At 37.3% G+C, this 18,292-nt stretch overlaps 1 protein-coding gene across 1 annotated transcript in view; it reads right to left on the reverse strand.

Moving 5' to 3' along the window:
- Positions 1 to 18,292, reverse strand: part of COL24A1 (collagen type XXIV alpha 1 chain) — a gene marked incomplete at both ends in the record, with an annotated part of 326,813 nt that overhangs the window by 145,956 nt on the left and 162,565 nt on the right. Inside the window, one exon of the mRNA XM_080692101.1 lies at positions 18,069 to 18,113. Within this exon, the coding sequence (XP_080548227.1) occupies positions 18,069 to 18,113 (45 nt within the window). The remainder of the gene's footprint in view (positions 1 to 18,068; positions 18,114 to 18,292) is intronic.

The following is an 18,292-nucleotide window of genomic DNA, read 5'->3' on the forward strand; positions in this document are numbered from 1 at the left end:
CTGGGAATTTTGATTTGGGGAAGGTTCCCATCAGTTCCAGAACTGGTAAGAGTAGCTCACTGTGCCTAAACTGTTTGTGTAAACAATAAGGTTTATGCTAAGTTCTTATTTTCACTTGGGAGTCAGGAATTGTGGCACCGACTAGCAAGAGGGTGCCTAGATAACCAGCACTCAATAAAAACCATCCTGCTGAGTTTCTGGTGAGCTTTCCTGATAGACAATGCTCCTTCCCACGTGTTGTCTGTATTTGCTGTGTGGGCTTTAAGCTCATCGGGTGTGCCTCCATGGGGAGAGGGCTGGGAGGCTGTACCTGGCTGTCTGAGGACTTCATTTCACATTCCTTTTCTTTTGGCTGGTTCTACTCTATCCTTTTACTATAACCAATTTCATTTATAAGTATGACTGTGTGCTGAGTACTATGAGTTCTACTAAACGAATCACTGGATCTGAGAGTGGCCTTGGGGATCTTCTGACACAGTGTCCTAGGTTATGTTGTTAATGCCATCTTCACAAGAAACTCAAAAACTGAATCCAAATATAGTTGCCATGTTATCCTTTTCCTTTTCTTTGTGTAGCAGTTGCAGCAACAACAAATACAACTGCCACCATTCATTAAGCATCTCTTATGCGCCAGCTTCATCCTATGTAATTTTTGCTTTTTGTCCCTGAAAACACATAAAAGGACATTTGTGTTCTAAGTTGTACAGTGAAGAAGGGAAAATTCAACCTTAGAATTTAAATCTTTCTTACCTTAAATAAAACCTATGCACTTTCACATATATTATACTCATCCTCTCTTCTTATTATGTAAAAGTTGTTTAGCAAAAAACACTATATTTTTTATATGGCAGCTTGTTTACCTTTCAATATTCAAACTGAAATAAAATGACTATTCTGTTTAAAATTTTAATTTTCTCTGGTCTATGTATACTAACGAGCCAATGAGGTAAATTAGCGACTACAGAAAGAAAGGTAGTATGTACTTCATCTTCTTTCCACATGCCAAATGGGATAGTCTTGGCTTCTAAAATATTAGGATTAAGTGAGATATTACATGCGATATAAATTGCACATGGCAACAACAAATTTCCGTAAATACCATTCACCATTTCCTTATAAGAAATAATTGTGGTAATTGGATCAATTCCTTAACACCTCTGTTCCCATTCCTATATGATACTGTGTTAGATTTTCCCAAACAAAATGAGAGGAACACAAGTGCATGTACAACTGAACTGTCTCTAGTTGCAACCAGATTAGCAAGCCTTTCAATCTTGCACTTCTTCACTGAATGTCAGCCATATTCCAGGTCTGTGCTAATACTTGGAAAAAAAAGATGAAGCCAGGTGCGGTGGTGCTGCCTATAATACTAATACTTAGAAGGCTGAGATAGTAGTATCAAAGGTTGGCATCCAGCCTCAACAACTTAGTGAGACTCTGTTTCAAAATAAAAAATAAAATAGGCCTGGGGGTGCAGCTCAGCAGCAAAATGCTCCTGGGTTCAATTACACACACACACACACACACACACACACACACACACACACACACCATCAATAACAAAGATGAGACCCGAGACTCCGGGTTTATTTTCTAGTGTCCTCGATACAGTGGAAGAAGCATGTTAGTATAAATGGTATGGAGAAGGGAAGTAGAAATAAATAAAATTGCCTTATCTAGAACATATATGTTCTCAGTTTCACCTGTGCTATTGTTACTAGAAAATTAGTAAAAAATAAAATAAATGGTTTCTTTTATCAATGTGTCGTCTATTGAAACTGATAAAAATGTAACGAATACTTAAATAATAAAGAATCTCTGGCAATTCAACTATGGGGACCAAAATCTTTGTTTTAGCTTACACTTTAAAATCAGTGCCACTGACTGAACTCCAATTATTATGCCTCTCATTAAAAGACATTGCATTGTGCTGCCCCCTAAAACATAAAGCTTTAATCCAGGCTAATAATTATTTGCACTTTTTTATATTTTAAAAAGAGAATAATATTTTATTTTATTTTTATTTTTTATTTTGTTTTTGTACGGGTCTGGGAATGGAACCCAGGGGCATTCAACCTCCAAGATATACCCCCTGCCCTATTCTTTTTATTATTCTTTTTTTAAAATGGGTGCTGAAGTTTTCTTTTTTTTAATTTATTTTTATTGGTGCATTGTAATCATACATCACATTGGAATACAAGACTTGAGAGGATATACAAGCACACATCATCCAATTAGCCCTCATCCAGTCCCTATCCGATTCCCTCCCCCTCCCTTGATCCCATGCTTGTTTGGTGATTAACTTTGATACATGTGTTTATGTACCTCCTGCTTTTTAAAGAGGCTCCATCCTCCCCTATTCCATATCCTCTGATTGGTCACCTTAATTGCTTCACTATAGGGCCCTTTCTATAGCTCAAACTCTTCCTGTTGCCCCTTTCCTCCTAGTTATTGCTGATTAGAGGAAGCATCTGGTTTTAATTTTCTGCGATATTTCTCTGTGCATGCTGCGTTGCAAATATGGATCCCACTCATGACGGCCCCAGTTGTGGCCTGGCTACCTGGTGGACTGATCCAGACCTCACTGGCTCAAGCAGCGGCCTTGCCTCATAGGAGGCCCCAATTCTGGTCTCACTGGCCCCAACACTGGCCTAACCCCTCAGCTAGCTCTGATCCCTGCCTCAGAGGCCCCAGCACCGGCCTTGTCTCACGGCAGGCACCGAGGTTGGCCTCGCTAGCTCCAGCACTGGCCTAACCCCTTGGCAGGCTCTGATCCCGGCCTTAGAGGCCTCAATAGCGGCCTTGCCTCACGGAAGACTCCGATACCGGCCATGCTGGCCCTGGCACTGGCCTGACCCCTCGGCAGGCTCCGATCCCAGCCTCGGAGGTCCCAGCACAGGCCTCGATTCATGGCAGGCTCCGATCCTGGCCTCGCTGGCCCCAGCAGTGGCCTAACCCCTAGGCAGGTTCCAATTCCGGCCTCGGAGGCCTCAATAGCGGCCTTGCCTTATGGAAGGCTCCGATGCCGGTCGCTGGCCCCGGCACCAGCCTAACCCCTCAGCAGGCTCTGATCCCGGCCTTGGAGGCCCCAGCACCAGCCTTGCCACACGGCAGGCTCTGATCCTGGCCATGCTGGCCCTGGCACCAGCCTGACCCCTCGGCAGGCTCCAATCCCGGCCTCGGAGGCCCCAGCACCAGTCTTGCCTCACGGCAGGCTCCGATGCCGGTCACTGGCCCTGGCACCAGCCTAACCCCTTGGCAGGCTCTGATCCTGGCCTCGGAGGCTCCAGCACCGGCCTTGCCTCATGACAGGCTCCAATCCCAGCTTTACTGTGTCCATCGCCAGCCTCACCCCTCGGCAGGCTCTAATCCGAGCACCCTCTTCGCCCAACCATTTGTCCCACGTTCTCAAGGGTGTGTGATGGTAGCATTCTGCCTCTGGGGTCATTACTTCAAAGGTTCCAGGTGTAATGCATCAGATCTCTGCCTCCCCTGAGTACTGGCCACTGCCATTGCCACTGCCTCCACCATTTCAAATCTTTCCCAAGCTCTTTTTCCACTCTTATGTTGTCCAGTGTTCCTGAGCATGCACGACGGTAGCATTTGACCTTTGGTGTAATTTCTCCAAGAAAAAAAATAAGGTTGGTAGGATCCGATTTCTGCTTCTCCTGTATACAAGTCTCCACCGCCAATGCAGAGACTGCTTTCAGCACCACCTTTCTCCTTGGTCTCCGCTAAAGTCTCTCTCCTTACAGGTGATGTCCAAGATTCTTAACAATGTAGAGAAGAAGCAGTCCTCCTTAGTGGGGAATTTTTCCAATAATTCCAGTTCATTTAGATAAGTTTTGTCTGCATCTCCAGTATCCTGGCATCCGCCATGGCCTCCTTGACCCCTGTCCGATATTTTCTTTTTTTCTTTTTCTTTTCCTTTTTTACAGGGTCCTTCCGGGTGGAAAGGGGGTCACCTAGGGGTGCCCGCCAGTGCCTGTCCACCCCAGAGGCCCAGACCACAGGGTCCTTCCGGGTGGAAAGGGGGTTGCCTAGGGATGCCCCACCAGTGCCTGCCCACCCGCCCAGGGTCGGGGCCAGAGCCCCAGACCACAGGCTCCTTCCGGGTGGAAAGGGGGTCGCATAGGGGTGCCCGCCAGCACCTGCCCACCCGCCGAGGGTCAGGGCCAGAGGCCCGGACCACAGGGTCCTTCGGGTGGGGAGGGGGTCGCCTAGGGGTGCCCGCCAGCACCTGCCCACCCGCTCAGGGTCGGGGCCAGAGGCCCGGGATTATTCTTTATTTTGAAACCGGGTCTTACTGAGTTGCAGAGGGCCACACTAAGTAGCTGAGGCTGTCCGCGAACCGCGATCCTCCGGAAGAGAATAATATTTTAAAACTAGGTATTAAACCCAGGGGCAATCTACCTCCAAGATATATCTTTAGTCATTTTATTTTTATTTTTATTTTTTGAAGCAGGGTCTCGCTAAGTCTCAGCTTCCTAAATCCTGGGATTATAAGTATGCATCATCATACCTGGCCTAAAAAAAGAGAATGATTTTAGAGTATCTTATTTCTATCAAACATACATAGAAGTCTCCATCATACCACCCTGCTAACACTTTTCTTCATCACAGTATTTTTATGGAATTTGGTATGCTAAGGCACTCCTAATGGCAGAATTGCAAAGTCTCATAATTTAAAAATTATGCCAGGTACGGTAGCACACACTTGTAATCCTAGCACTAGGGAGGCTGAGACAGGAGGATCCCGGTTTGTGGACCGCCTCAGCTACTTACTGAGGCCCTCTGAAACTTAGTAAGACCCTGTTTCAAAACAAAGAATAAAAAATAGGGCTGGGGATGTAGCTTGAGGGTAGAATGACCCTGTGTCTCATCCCCAGTACCAAAAAAAAAAAAAAAAAAAAAGCTGTAAGAATTCATTCCATTATTCTTTCTCCTTAGGTCAGTAGGTTTCTTCATAAATGGTTTTTTTTTCTTGGTGGTACTGGAGATGGAACCCTTCTACCTCCGGGCTACACTCCCAGACCTATTTTATATTTTATTTTGAAACAGGGTCTCTTAAGCCAGCAAGGCTGGCTTCGAACCTGCGCAATCCTTCTGTCTCCACCTCCTAAGAGCAGGGATTACAAGCGTGTGCCATCACTTTACTTTTGTCAATTTTTCATCTTTTCAGTACCTTTATTCCACTTGATTATTTATTACTTTGTTTCAAGAATAATAGATATGTTCATTTTTTATTCAATAATATAGAATGAACACTAATAAGTGAAAGAATCTTATGCTATATATAATGTGGAATATAAACAAGAATATAAAAATGGATTCTTCTCCAAGACATAATCAAGTAAGAGGACCTAGAGATGTATATTATTATCAAACACTAAAGAAAGAAAGTGTTGAATAGTATAAAATACTATATTTTATCAAATGGTATTCTTTTTTTTTTTTTTCTTGGTGGTACTGGGGATGGAACCCTTCTACCTCTGGGCTACATTCCCAGACCTATTTTATATTTTATTTGGAAACAGAGTCTCTGAAGACAGTGAGGCTGGCTTAAACTTGTGCTATTCTCCTGTCTCCGCCTCCCAAGGGCAGGGACCACCACACCAGGCATTTTATCAAATGGAACAGGAATATTTTCAATTTAGGGATTTAGGGAAAATTTCCTACAGGCAGTGTTTGAGATAGGTCTTTAAAGGTTAGATAAAATTTGGATGTACTCTGTTTAGTAGGGTATTTTTAAATTAAAACTGAGCCGGGCGTGGTGGTGCAGGTTTGTAATTCCAGCATTCAAGAGGCTGAGACCAGAGGATCAGAGTTCACTGACAGCCTCAGCTACTTAGTGAGGCCCTCTGAAAATTAGTGAGACCCTTTTTCAAAATAAAAATACAAAACAGGGCAGCAGGTGTAGCTCGAAGGTCATATGCCCCTGGGTTTTATCCCCAGACCCACACACACAAAAAGATAAAACTGAGATTAAGTTCATCTAAATCAGTAATCATTGAACAAACTTATTCAATAAATGCATTTTGTGCCTGGCTCTGTATATATGGTATGTCTCCGAGTTTCTGGAGCACATAACTCTAAAATATCTTTCACATCTTTCTCTTTGCAAATATACTGCAATAGCTTTGCTATTGGCTGCTCTTTATCTCTAAATAGCTCCAGATATTTCCAACTAACTAATATAATTGATTTATAATATTAGTACAAGTTCAATGTCTGGTAGCTGCCTAAAGGACAGAGCGTGACTGGCCGCAGTTGGCAGGTCTATAGAGCTCTCGTCTGCACCTCTGCTTGCCTGCTCACTCCTTCTTTTCCTTCTCCTTCCTCTTCACTGTGTGATCCTGTTGTACAAAATGACTAGCACTCAGTATACACTGGTCCTATCATGATTCTTAGCCTCTGTATACATCCTTTCTGTTATCTAGAGTGCAGCCTCAATCCCTTTTTAGAAAAACTCTTCCACATTATTTAAGATCAAGTGCCGACTCCTCATCAGAACCTTCCCCTGGCTCCTCCATGCAGAAGGCTCTGTTTTTCCTTATAGCCATATAATATTGTATCTGCTTTTTATCTGACTCTCAGTAATGCATGAGGAGTAAGAACAAATTTTAACCTTTAATGTTTAGCATTTAGCAGTAAATCGAACAAATAATTGTGATCCAATAAATAACTGGGGAATTTAAGAGTTTCAAAAAGCCAGTGGACTGAGGTTGTAAGGAATGGGTGCAAGACATATTGCAAGTGAGAACTTACAAAAGTCAGAATTTATTAAAAGTAAATGCAAAGGAAGAAAGGAATATGAAGAAAATGCCGGCTTTCAGCCCTTGGTAACTGGAGAGAAGGGGCCAATTACAGAAAATGCTGAGAGGAGAAGTAGGAATGGGATTTAACTTATTGGAAAGCTGCAGATCAGGGGAAACATTTGAATTTCCTTCATGTTACTGGTTTCTCAAGCAGAAATTACTCTTTATAATTTAGATTTTTTTTTTAACAAGCCCTGGTCTTTAAAGAACTTCAGGTCTAGTAGAGGAAAGACCTATAGGCAAGCAAGGGGCATTAATTAGCGATATAAGCATGTGGACAATACAGGAGAAACATGAAATGAAATATAGAAGAGATACTTGAGCTGATTTTCAGAAGGTATTTGTGAGCCAAGATAGGTAGAAATGACATGGCAGGTAATTGTCAAGAGTCAGGACTGCGGTGGCCCACGGTGCCTCGGCTCCCTCCGGCTACTCTGCACTGCTCACAGCACAGTTCAGCAAACACTTCAGTTGCTCCATATCTCCACATTTTCTTCTTATGATGTTTATTCCCACTAAATTTTCTTTTTATATTCTAACTGCCCCACAAGAATCTGTCAGGTACTCAGACTTAGCTCAATCACACTAAAATCCTTTAGGGTTAGACAGCGTACCCAATATATTAGAAAAATTAATTTCCATTTCTTGACATATCAAATATACTTTAGCATACACTTGTGAATGTACAACTTATAAGATGTGTGCTCATGGCTGTGGTAGAGTACTCTGCAGAGATAGTTCAAGTAAAAAAGTAACTATAATATAAAGCAAAATATGCTAAGGACTATAATAATGTAGATACAATGCTCAAGGACTTAGCAAAGGCAGAAATTGAATCTAATTGGGCAGGGAGATCAGAAAACACTTCATAGTTGGGCAGGTGGCTTGAAATAGGTCTTGAAGGTTGATGCTTGGCAGATAATGGGAGTGGGAAAGTAAAGGTCTTTGGGTAGTAGAAAAACATTAAAGAAAGGCATAAATATGTAAGTGGATTATATTTAATAAATATGGTAAGCCAGGCATGGTGGTGCATGCTTGTAATCCAGCATTTGGGAGGCTGAGACTGGAGGATCGTGGTTTGTGGACAGCCTCAGCTACTTAGTGAGGCCCTCCACAACTTAGTGAGACCCTGCTTCAAAATAAAGAATAAAAAATAGGGCAGGGATGTAGCTTGGAGACCGAATGCCCCTGGGTTCCATCACCAGACCCGCAAATAAATAAATAAATAAATAAATAAATAAATAAATAAATAAATAAATAAATAAATAAATGAATATGGTGTGGTCGGGTTTGGCTAGATCACAGGAAAAACATTGGGAGGTGTGGAAAATAGCAAAGTAAAGATAGGTGAGGGATATATTCTGGGAGATCTTAACAGTCAGGGTAAAAAATTCTTACAACCTATAGTTTTAAAGCCTCAACAGACCCATTTTTCTCCTGAGAATCTACCATGTCTCATCCTCCTTGAATTTTTGGAGAAGTTTGTATCATCTAGATATTTTGTAATTTTCATGTACAAACTGATTTAATTTTTCATGGTATAATCAACATACCAGAAAAACAGATTTTTGCCACAGAATTTTTTCTAAAATGCATTAATCAGAAAAACTATTGAGCCAGGTGTGGTGGCGCACGCTTGTAATCCCCGCGCTTGGGAGGCAGAGACAGGAGGATCGCGCAGGTTCGAAGCCAGCCACGCACGCTGGCTTAGGAGACCCTGTTTCCAAATAAAAATGTAAAAATAGGTCTGGGAGTGTAGCACAGAGGTAGAAGGGCTTCCAGGAACCCCAGTACCACAAAAAAAAAATATTGAACATATAAACCCTGTATATCAGATACTATCTTCTCATATGTAATAGAAAATGAAAGTGTTACATATATATAACAACTTTTCTGTGAAACACAAAGTTGGCTGTAAAATTGAAATAAAATCCAGATTTAAATAAGGTCCAGATTTCACTCAATTATTTTCCTATAGTAAAAAAAAAAATATTTTTTTGGACAAAAATACCATGATGTTTCCCACCAGACTTCTTAGTAAAACTAATGAAAACACAGAGTCATTTCATAAACAGAGGACAGAGTGCAAATGCAAAATATTTCCATCTAATGGGAAAGAAAAGTCTAATATGTTTCCTGAAACATTTTAAAAATAACAAATGAAAAAACTCACTAAAATTTAATGCATGAAGATGTGCTGACCCTTAAAATTTGACTTTAAAAATATGTCTAACATTCAGAAAAATGTTTCTAGTGAACACATGCATATAAAGAACACATTTCATTGTTCTTCAAAATATTTTCTGGCAAGATTTTTAAGTGTTTGTTAGAGGAAAATGTTAAATTCCAGTAAAGTACCTTGGAAATACACATGGTCTATATACAAATGAAAACAAATTCATTATGTTCACAATCAGTACACAAAATCAAAGAATGGTAGCACAGAATATGTCTGCTAACTTAAATCTGTTTTATGATTGGGAAGTAAGATGTGAGAAATCACATTTGTGTTTAGTGCTGTTTTTGATAATGATAAAAGCCTAGTGAGATGGGATGCCCATATGGTAGACTCCATAGAAACGGGTGCATCCAAATAAAGAACAGGAAAGGACAAACTACAGCCTGTAGGCCCGATCCTGCCAGCTGCCTGTTTTCATAAATAACGTCTCACTGGGAGCAGAGCCAGGCGCGCTCATTTCTGTATTGTCTATGGCTGCCTTCACACTACAGCAGTGTTGAGCAGCTATGACAAAGAACATATGGCCTACAGCCTAAAATATACACTGACTGGCCCTTTACAGAAAAGTCTGCCAGCTCCTACTCTATAGTGTTTGTAATTAAGTTTCAAAGGGTTGGTTCTGTAGGTTTTAAATATATTTTTTAAAAATCAGAACTACGATCATTTCTCACCAGCTTTACTCTTGCATTATAATCCAGCCATCACCTTCTCGAAGGTGGCCCTAAGCAACAGCTTTACCCTGGCCTCTACGGTTATTTCCACCAGTCTATCTCATTTTCTAAGCGAATAAGCAATGCATTTTTCATCTGATATAGTCTGAGTACAAAATCTTGTTAGAACTTCTTTCTTTGCCATTTTCACAGATGTGTAAATATCTAAATAAATTTAGATAGTACACTAGGAATAAATGCAAACGGTGTAGTTTCTATACATAGTTTCATGAGAAGTCTCAGCACCACCCCTTTCCATCCAAAATGCCAGCTCTACACCTTCTGTACAGAAAGAGAGCTGCTACTTCCTCAGAAGCTGTGATTAACACTTCATAATATCCCTAAGAAAATGGAAACAAGATTGTCTACCCAAACAAATGTCTTTACGATGGGTGCCAAAATTTTACTTTTTTTTTTTTTTTGGTGGTACTAGGGGTGGAACCCAGAGGCTTTCTACCTCCGGGCTATGCTCCCAGACCTATTTTATATTTTATTTGGAAACAGGGTCTCACTAAGTTGCTTGAGAGCCTCACTCATTAGCTGAGGCTGGCTTCGAACCTGCACGATCCTCCTGTCTCAGCCTCCCAAGTGCAGGGATTACAAGCGTGCGCCACCACGCCCAGCTTTTACTTCTTTTTTGTAGAATGTCTTATACAATAGAACCATTTTTTGGGAAAAGCTACATATGTAATTGTTTCCTATGTCACTTAAGGTCAAATCTGCTAAGGTCATACGTGGTAAGTATTCAGTAAGTGTTTTTTTTAATGATAGAATAAATTACAACATCCATCTAAAACAAAAAATGTTAAGTACAGAAGGAAGAGAAACAAAACATGAGCGACATACACTTTCAGACAGTGACTTTACTTCAAAGCACAGAAAAATCATCTTCAAACCTATGGATGCTGAACCATAATGTTCCATGCACAAATACAGAATTATATTCAATGTGATTTAAAAATAACCCCGAGGAGTAAATTCTTAAAACTCAGGAATAAAATATAATTATTTCTATCAGTTCTAAAATAGGCATGGTGACCAAGTTCATTTTCTTAATTAAAAAGCAGTAGGCAAATTTTCCATGGGCAGTAAGCATACTAAATTTAACATTTAAAAATAACTCTTTGCTGTTCAAAGAGCACAGAGTTTTATTTTAATATTTATTTTTATTCTTTTGAAGAAATAGTTTATTGCTACCAGTTTGGGTAATTTGAGACACTTTATTTTTATTTTTAAGGTGTACTTAATAGATAAAATTACATCTATTTACCACATTAGAGCGTGGTATTTTGTTTTGTTTTGTGGGGTTGCTACACCCCCATTCTTCTTCTTATTATTTTTTTTAATTTTGAAACAGTCTTGCTAAGTTGCTGACAGACTCACTAAGTTTCTGAGACTGGTCTTGAATCTGCAATCCTCCTGTCTCAGCCTCCCAAGTACTGGGATTAGAGGTGGGCATGACCATACCCGGCTTAGCATGATGTTTTAAAGTATATATACATTGTGGGATGGATAAATCCAGCTGATTAACATAGGCACTACCTCACATAATCATTTTTGTATCTCTTAGCATGCTTCAGAAACATCAGTATTTGGCTGTCTGTAACCTGCTTATTTCACCTAATACTAATCTCCAATTCTATCCATCTTGCTGCAAATGAAAGAATTTCCTTTTTTAATGGCTAGAATCCCAGTGTATATCTATATCACACTTTATTTTATTTATCCATACACATCCACTGATGGACACCTAGCTTCTATATTTTGGCTTTTGTGTTAAGTTCTGCAATGAACAAGGAGTGCAACTATTTCTTTGACATACCAATTTTACTTCATTTGGATATATATGGAGTAGTGGGATTTTTAGATGATATGGATACTTTTTCAGATTGCTGTTTCTGTATAGGGACAATACCTGGAGAATCCTATTCCCCCATCTTGCTCTGTCATTTTCTGAGAAACTATTGAACTAAGTAGGGTACTCTTGCTAATTCCTCTTTAATATGGCGTGAATAATAAATACCTTGTTCTTCGTATATAAATAAATGCTAGATCTTATCCCTTTGCCTGGAATATTCAACTTTTTAATAGTTACTAAGGATAAAGAAAACAATATACTGAATATAAAATGAGGCATACAAGCCATTATATATTCCAGAAATGCTTAGTTTTCCTGACTTCTGTGTCTATAGCTTGTAGCACAACATCATTATATCATTATTGCACTACGGATAAAATTTTTCCCAGTTTGCTTTTATATTATAACCATGTAAATTTTTGATTGCTTCTCCTTTATAACTACTTACATATGGCTTAATATTGATTTATCTCTTTTACTACCTTAAAATATTTTTTTTGGTTTTGTGACATGAAGAATTTTCTGTAGTCTTCATTTGTTATTAATGTTTGCCTTACACGGCTGTAGAAAATGTACCATAGGGCCATAGGTAAAACACTACTTATTATTTTTTCTGGAAATGTGCTGTGCTCTTTTTATAAAAATGCTACAATTCTCAGATGAGAAAAATAGTATATCTACTGTCCTAAACAACTCAGAAATCCTTACACTTTTGTAAGCACCTCAAATTTACCTAGAAATTTTCTGACTTCATTTTCTTAGATAAATCTCTTTCATTTGCGATTAGAAAACTAGTGGAATCTCATTTATAAAAAGCAGTAGTTCACCCTGGAGTTTCCTGTACCTCATTCTCAAAGAGGGTGGGCTGTATAGGATTATTCTTTGTAAGTCCACATCCCTTCAACTTGCCTGGCATTGACAAGTCATGTATTTTCTCTTCATATCTACAGATATGTCCACGTACTTTCTGCATCTTCCTTTGAATGCTACTTATTCATATTCCCTTTTAACAGACATAATAAGCTAGTGAAATTAATTCTCTTTGGATTCTTAATCACATAATTGATTCTATTTATACATTTCAAAGATGACAGGTGTCAGATATATGATTCTGATGCATAATGTTAACTCACTATGGTTTCTGAAAAATGGCTTCTCAAACCATGATATGGTACTTGGGGCCCTATACCCTCTAAATTCATGTATTAATAACAAGACAGCATTTAAAATTTTAATTTTAATTTAAATTTCCATTATATTTTAAATGTTCATTTAAAAATATAATATATAATAATTAATATATATTATATTATTTGTAAATGAATATTTAAAATATAATACAGTTTTAAATATTCATTTGAAATATAATGGAAATATTCAGCTAACTATTAAGAAAAAGCAGAAAGATATGAAACGTTTTTTAACTCCTCTGAAACATGTTTCCTTTTATATAAAATAAAATAAAAATAGCAATTATCATTTTTCAGGGTCTTTATGAAAATTTAATGACATAAAAATTCAATGTATCTAGAATGCCACAGAGTTTCAGTAAATGGTGGCTATTTTATCACATTTGGATAAAGATCCTTCTGATGTTGGAATGTGCTGTGGCTACTCAGTCTGTATAATTTTCCATTACCTAAGAAAAAAATAATACTCCCTGTCATATAGGAGAAATACAACAGATTTGCAGCTGTACTGTATATATGTGTAGATTAAAAATAGAAAAGAGTATAGGGCATTTTTAAGATAATATTGCTGAGACTAGGGTCCCTACTTTGGGGCAGTTGGCAGTTTTTCTCCTTTGGCTAAATGTTAACACCAGTTTTCAGATAATTCCTTCAAGAAATATTAATTCTTATGAGTTAAGTAGGTCCCCTAAAGCTGACATTCTTAAAAATAAAATTTATAAAATAAAATAAACTTATATGAAACTAATTTCGTAATTCTACCAGAGAGCCACAAAACTAACCACTAAATTAAATATGGTTTTATGCTAAGCACTTCTCAAATATTTTCCCAGCTTCTTCAAAATCTTTCCTGTTTCCATTACAAATACATTATATTTCCATTCTCCTCAGAAACTAACAACATTTGACCATCTTTTAAAAATAAAATTGCCAACTTGGCTTAGAAAAATTAAAGAGTAAAATTTAACTTTGTATTTTTTAAAATATTCCTAATCATCAATTCAAATCTCCCTAACCTTAATTCGCAAGAATGTACTTCAAGTTTCCATTTAAAGATGGGACAAATTAATGATACTTGACGTAGAAAAGAGAGCCTTGTAACCGGAGATAGAAATCTTGGATTTGAAATCCAGATCTGTGGGTTACCAGCTGTATCAATTTGTATAAATTAGTTAACTCCAATAAATTTCAGTTTCCTCATATATAAAACAGCACCAAAAATACCTTGTTTTACAAAGGTCATTCAAGATTAAGTGAGATAATACGTCTTCAATAAGTAGATTTCTTTCTTTTTATTTTTCCCACTAATGTTCCTTTTTTAGGTTTTGAATGAACTGGTTATAATCCAACTTGGAATCAGCCATTGGAGGGCTATGATTCTAAAGATTTTATAATGAAAAATGAAGTACCTAATTTTGAGGATTACTCATGACCTTTCTATTTCCTCCTTCTTTTATTTCAATAGTCATATACTATCCATTAACACACCAGAGGGGAGGCCTTAAAACAGAAGATACAATAGAAGGCTCATGAAATTTTGTTGGATCAGTAAGTTAAGGAACGAAAAAGGTGAAATCAAACCAGTTGGGTTATATTTTAAGAGATGAATCAATATGTTTAGAATATAGAACAGTCCAATGAATCTCTTCAAATGGGAAGAAGTGTAGCAACTGAAAATTAATGTATTCAAGGATACTTACACACACACACACACACACACACACACACACACACATCACATTTTGCATTTAAAACAACAAGTGATTAAAGAATCCTCAGGGTCACTATTGTTTTCCCAGAGTATTGCTAGTTCTTTGTTTCTCATAGCAATATGTCTGCATGGAATTCTCAACAATAAAGAAAACACATTCCCACTCACAGAGAAAACTGTGAGGACATCGTCTCTAAAATACCTAGTCTAATTCTGTTTGCTTCAGCTTCAGAAAGATATACTAAAACTAAAAAAGGACCAGAGAAAAGGAGTCTAACTATCAGATTAGACGAAGGCCAGAAACACAAAAATTCTTAGAAAAGTCACAGATTGTTAGAATTGGAATTATCCTCACACTTCATATATGCCAGAATATCCCTGCAAATAATCGTTTAGTTATCAAAGGCCTATTATATATTGAGGACTGACAAGAATCCTTCTTTATTTTCTCTTTTTATAGTCTATATCCATCTAGTTTATCACTTCAAATAAATTTATCTCAAACACATCACTTCTCTTTATCAACACTGCCATCATCCCGGTCCAAGTCATCCTTCTCAGACTACTGCAATAGCTTCCTAACTGGTCATCCTCTTCTGCTTCTGCCCCTCACTTCCCAGTGAATCCAGAATGATCTTAAAACATGAAGTAAATCATGGCATTTGATTACTTGCAACACATAGTGGTTTCTACGACTCTAAGATCAAGTAATTAACAAGGGCCTGAAAGGAATGATTGGCTCCTGCTTCCTGACCAGCAACATCGTGTGTGGCTTTATTTTACCTTGGCTCCTCAGGTCTATTCAGACTGTTTTTCTTTCACTTCCACAAAATGGCTGTTTCCCACAGAGGAAGGTCACATGGAACAACAAGCACCATCACGACAGCAGCTGGTATTTATCAAGCTGCTCCTTGTGACTTGCACTCTGCTAAACGCTTTTTGTGTTGTCATATTTAATAAGAAATTTGAAGCCTTTAATGAGAAATTAAGGTAGGTGGCTCCTGTCTGTAATGGCACTACTTGGGAGGCTTTTTGGGACACGCAGGAGTATTCCGGGTTGGAGGCCAGCCTCAGCAATTCAGGCCCTCAGCAACCTGGAAAGACCTTGTTTCAAAATTAAAAAAATAAAAAACCTGAGGGTATAACTCAGAGGTAGACTAACCCTGGGTTCAATACCCAGAAACAAAAAATTAAAAAGAAAAAATAAACTCTATGAGGTAGTTATTTTCTTTCTTTTACTTCTAAGAAAACAAATATTTTTAGGGATCTTAACTAATTTTCCTGACGAAAGGTAAGGGACAAAGATGGGAAATATGTTTATCTAATATTACAGGAATGTTCTTTCTCCCTCCTCTTCCCTGGCTACTTCATACCAGTTTTTATGGTTATAAGTCAAATAATATTTTTACCTCAAAACAGCCTTCTTTTATCTCTGGGTTGAAATTTGGGATCTTTGTCATAGTCCCTTATATTTTACTTTTATAGAATGTATATAGTTTATCTAATTCTTTAAGTGATTATTTAAAGTCTGTCACATTTCCAATGCACTGTAGGTTTCATGAAGCCAGGGACCAGGTGTTCAAAATGATCTAGTATAACCAATAAATATTTGCTGAATAAGTGACTGATGACAGTTATCATATCTTCTATAAAAGATCCTGTTTGAGCATTAAAAATTCTTTAAAGATATTGTCTATATTAAACCTAAAGCTATCCTCTTATAATGTCTATGTATTTATTCTAATTTTGATCAATACTGAAAAAGTACATTCTTTTCTCCTTTATAGCTATTTAAATACTTTTATCCTAGATATCTTAATACAGAGAGAATTGTTGATTATAGTGGAATAATTCTAGATGTACTTGTTTTAAACTAAGGATACTAAAATGAGGGAGATGGGAGGGCATCTTTGCAAAGTACAGACTTGTTTGGGGTACATTTGCAAAAATCAATTATTTTTTAAATTTTTGTGTGTGTGTGTGTTTGTGTGTGTGTGTGTGTGTGTGTGTGTGTGTGTGTGTTACTGGGGATTGACCCCAGGGGCATTCTCTACTTCTGAGCTACACACCCTAGCCCTATTTTATTTTTTATGTTGAAACAGGGTCTCACTAAATTATAGAGGGTCTCTCAAGTTGCTAAGGCTGGCCACAAACTTGCAATCCTCCTGTATCCGCCTGCCAAGTACTGTGATCACAAGCATGTGCCACCACATCCAGCTAAAATCAACTCTTTAGATATAGGAAATGCCTGTAAGATGTATATAGACTTAAAATATAGATGATACTGATGTACATAGAATGCTCTATCATAAATTTGGTTCTAATTAGTATAAATATAGAAAGTGAGAAAGAGGAAGAAAAAAAAGAGTAGAGATGGCCCAGTTAAAGCAATTAAATGAGTATTTAAACAGAGTGGAAAAAATAAAAATTAGTTGCTCAAATTAAGTTGAGACATCCCCAAATCACAACATGGATATCATGAAGTACAATGCTATTTTAAGAAAGATGTTCTTGACTGGTATTTTAATTTTGATTCTGACTCTGGCTTGTATATATATTTCCTAAGAAATCTGATGCTCAGACATGCCAGAATTTAATTTCTTTGAGTGACCTCACAGAAATATGTTACAATGTCATTTGATAATCAGCCTTAGATAATCTGATAAAATGTCTCTTCTCAGCCAAAAATTGAAAAAAGATAAATGAGAGTAGCAATGATCTTTTAAATAATCCTGTATCAGTTTTTTTATTAATTAATGGTAAAATATAAGAGTACTAGGAATATTTTGTATTATAAGACCAGTATTTATAATTGTTAAAGTACTTTAACAAAATACTCTTGTTGAATAGTTTTAATCTGCTTAAGTCACAAAATAGGCTATAGAAATTTGCTAACTTAAGTTACTAAACTGTATCACTTACTTTGTGATAATTAACTTAGCACACTGCAAATAAATTTGCTCTACTTGTGTTAATTTACCACTTTATATATATTATGTGGGTTCATTTGTTAAAGAATATTTTAGACGGCTTTTTTCATTGTAGAAAACAAAATTACTTCTAATAGAACTGAAATGAATACAACATAAAGCTTTGTACTCGCATAATAATACAAATTTAAACAACACAAGATATTTGAGCAAGAAATTATACTTTCTAGTTCATTACCTGCTGATTTACTCCAAAGTTCTAAATTATTTTATTATCTAATGTGATTTTAATAATGAAAAATGATAAGCTCAAATTTACACTGAGGTTAGTAGAAGTAAACGAATACTGAAAATAGGAAACAAAAAATTATCCAGAGATCATAAATGTAATTTATATTAGATGAAAATATTGATCACATGTCCCCTCACTTCTCTTTTTTATACTAGGTTTTATTTGTCAACAGGAACATCACAAATGTGTTTAAATTTGTAGTAGTTTAGAATTATTCTGATTCTTGCTTAGCATGATTATAGCTAACAGATCACGTTTAATATGATTCTTAAAAACACTAGAGAGGATTAAGTAAATGAAAGAGCATAAAATAAGCTTACCATTTCACCAATTTTTCCAATATCTCCTTGATCTCCTACTTCTCCCTGTTAGTAAAGAATATAACATTGCAAAAGGTGATTATTTTTCAAAAGAATTACTCATGACAGCTCTGCTGTTTCATCTCTGTGCAATTACCTGGTCACAACCTAGAAAAAGGCAAAGGCCATCTTGGTTACTCAGAATTCTGTTACAGCCTTTCTGTGGAAGGTGGCCTTTCCTCAGC

Source organism: Muscardinus avellanarius (genome assembly GCF_963383645.1).
Source record: "Muscardinus avellanarius genome assembly, chromosome: 3".
Classification (NCBI taxonomy): domain Eukaryota; kingdom Metazoa; phylum Chordata; class Mammalia; order Rodentia; family Gliridae; genus Muscardinus; species Muscardinus avellanarius.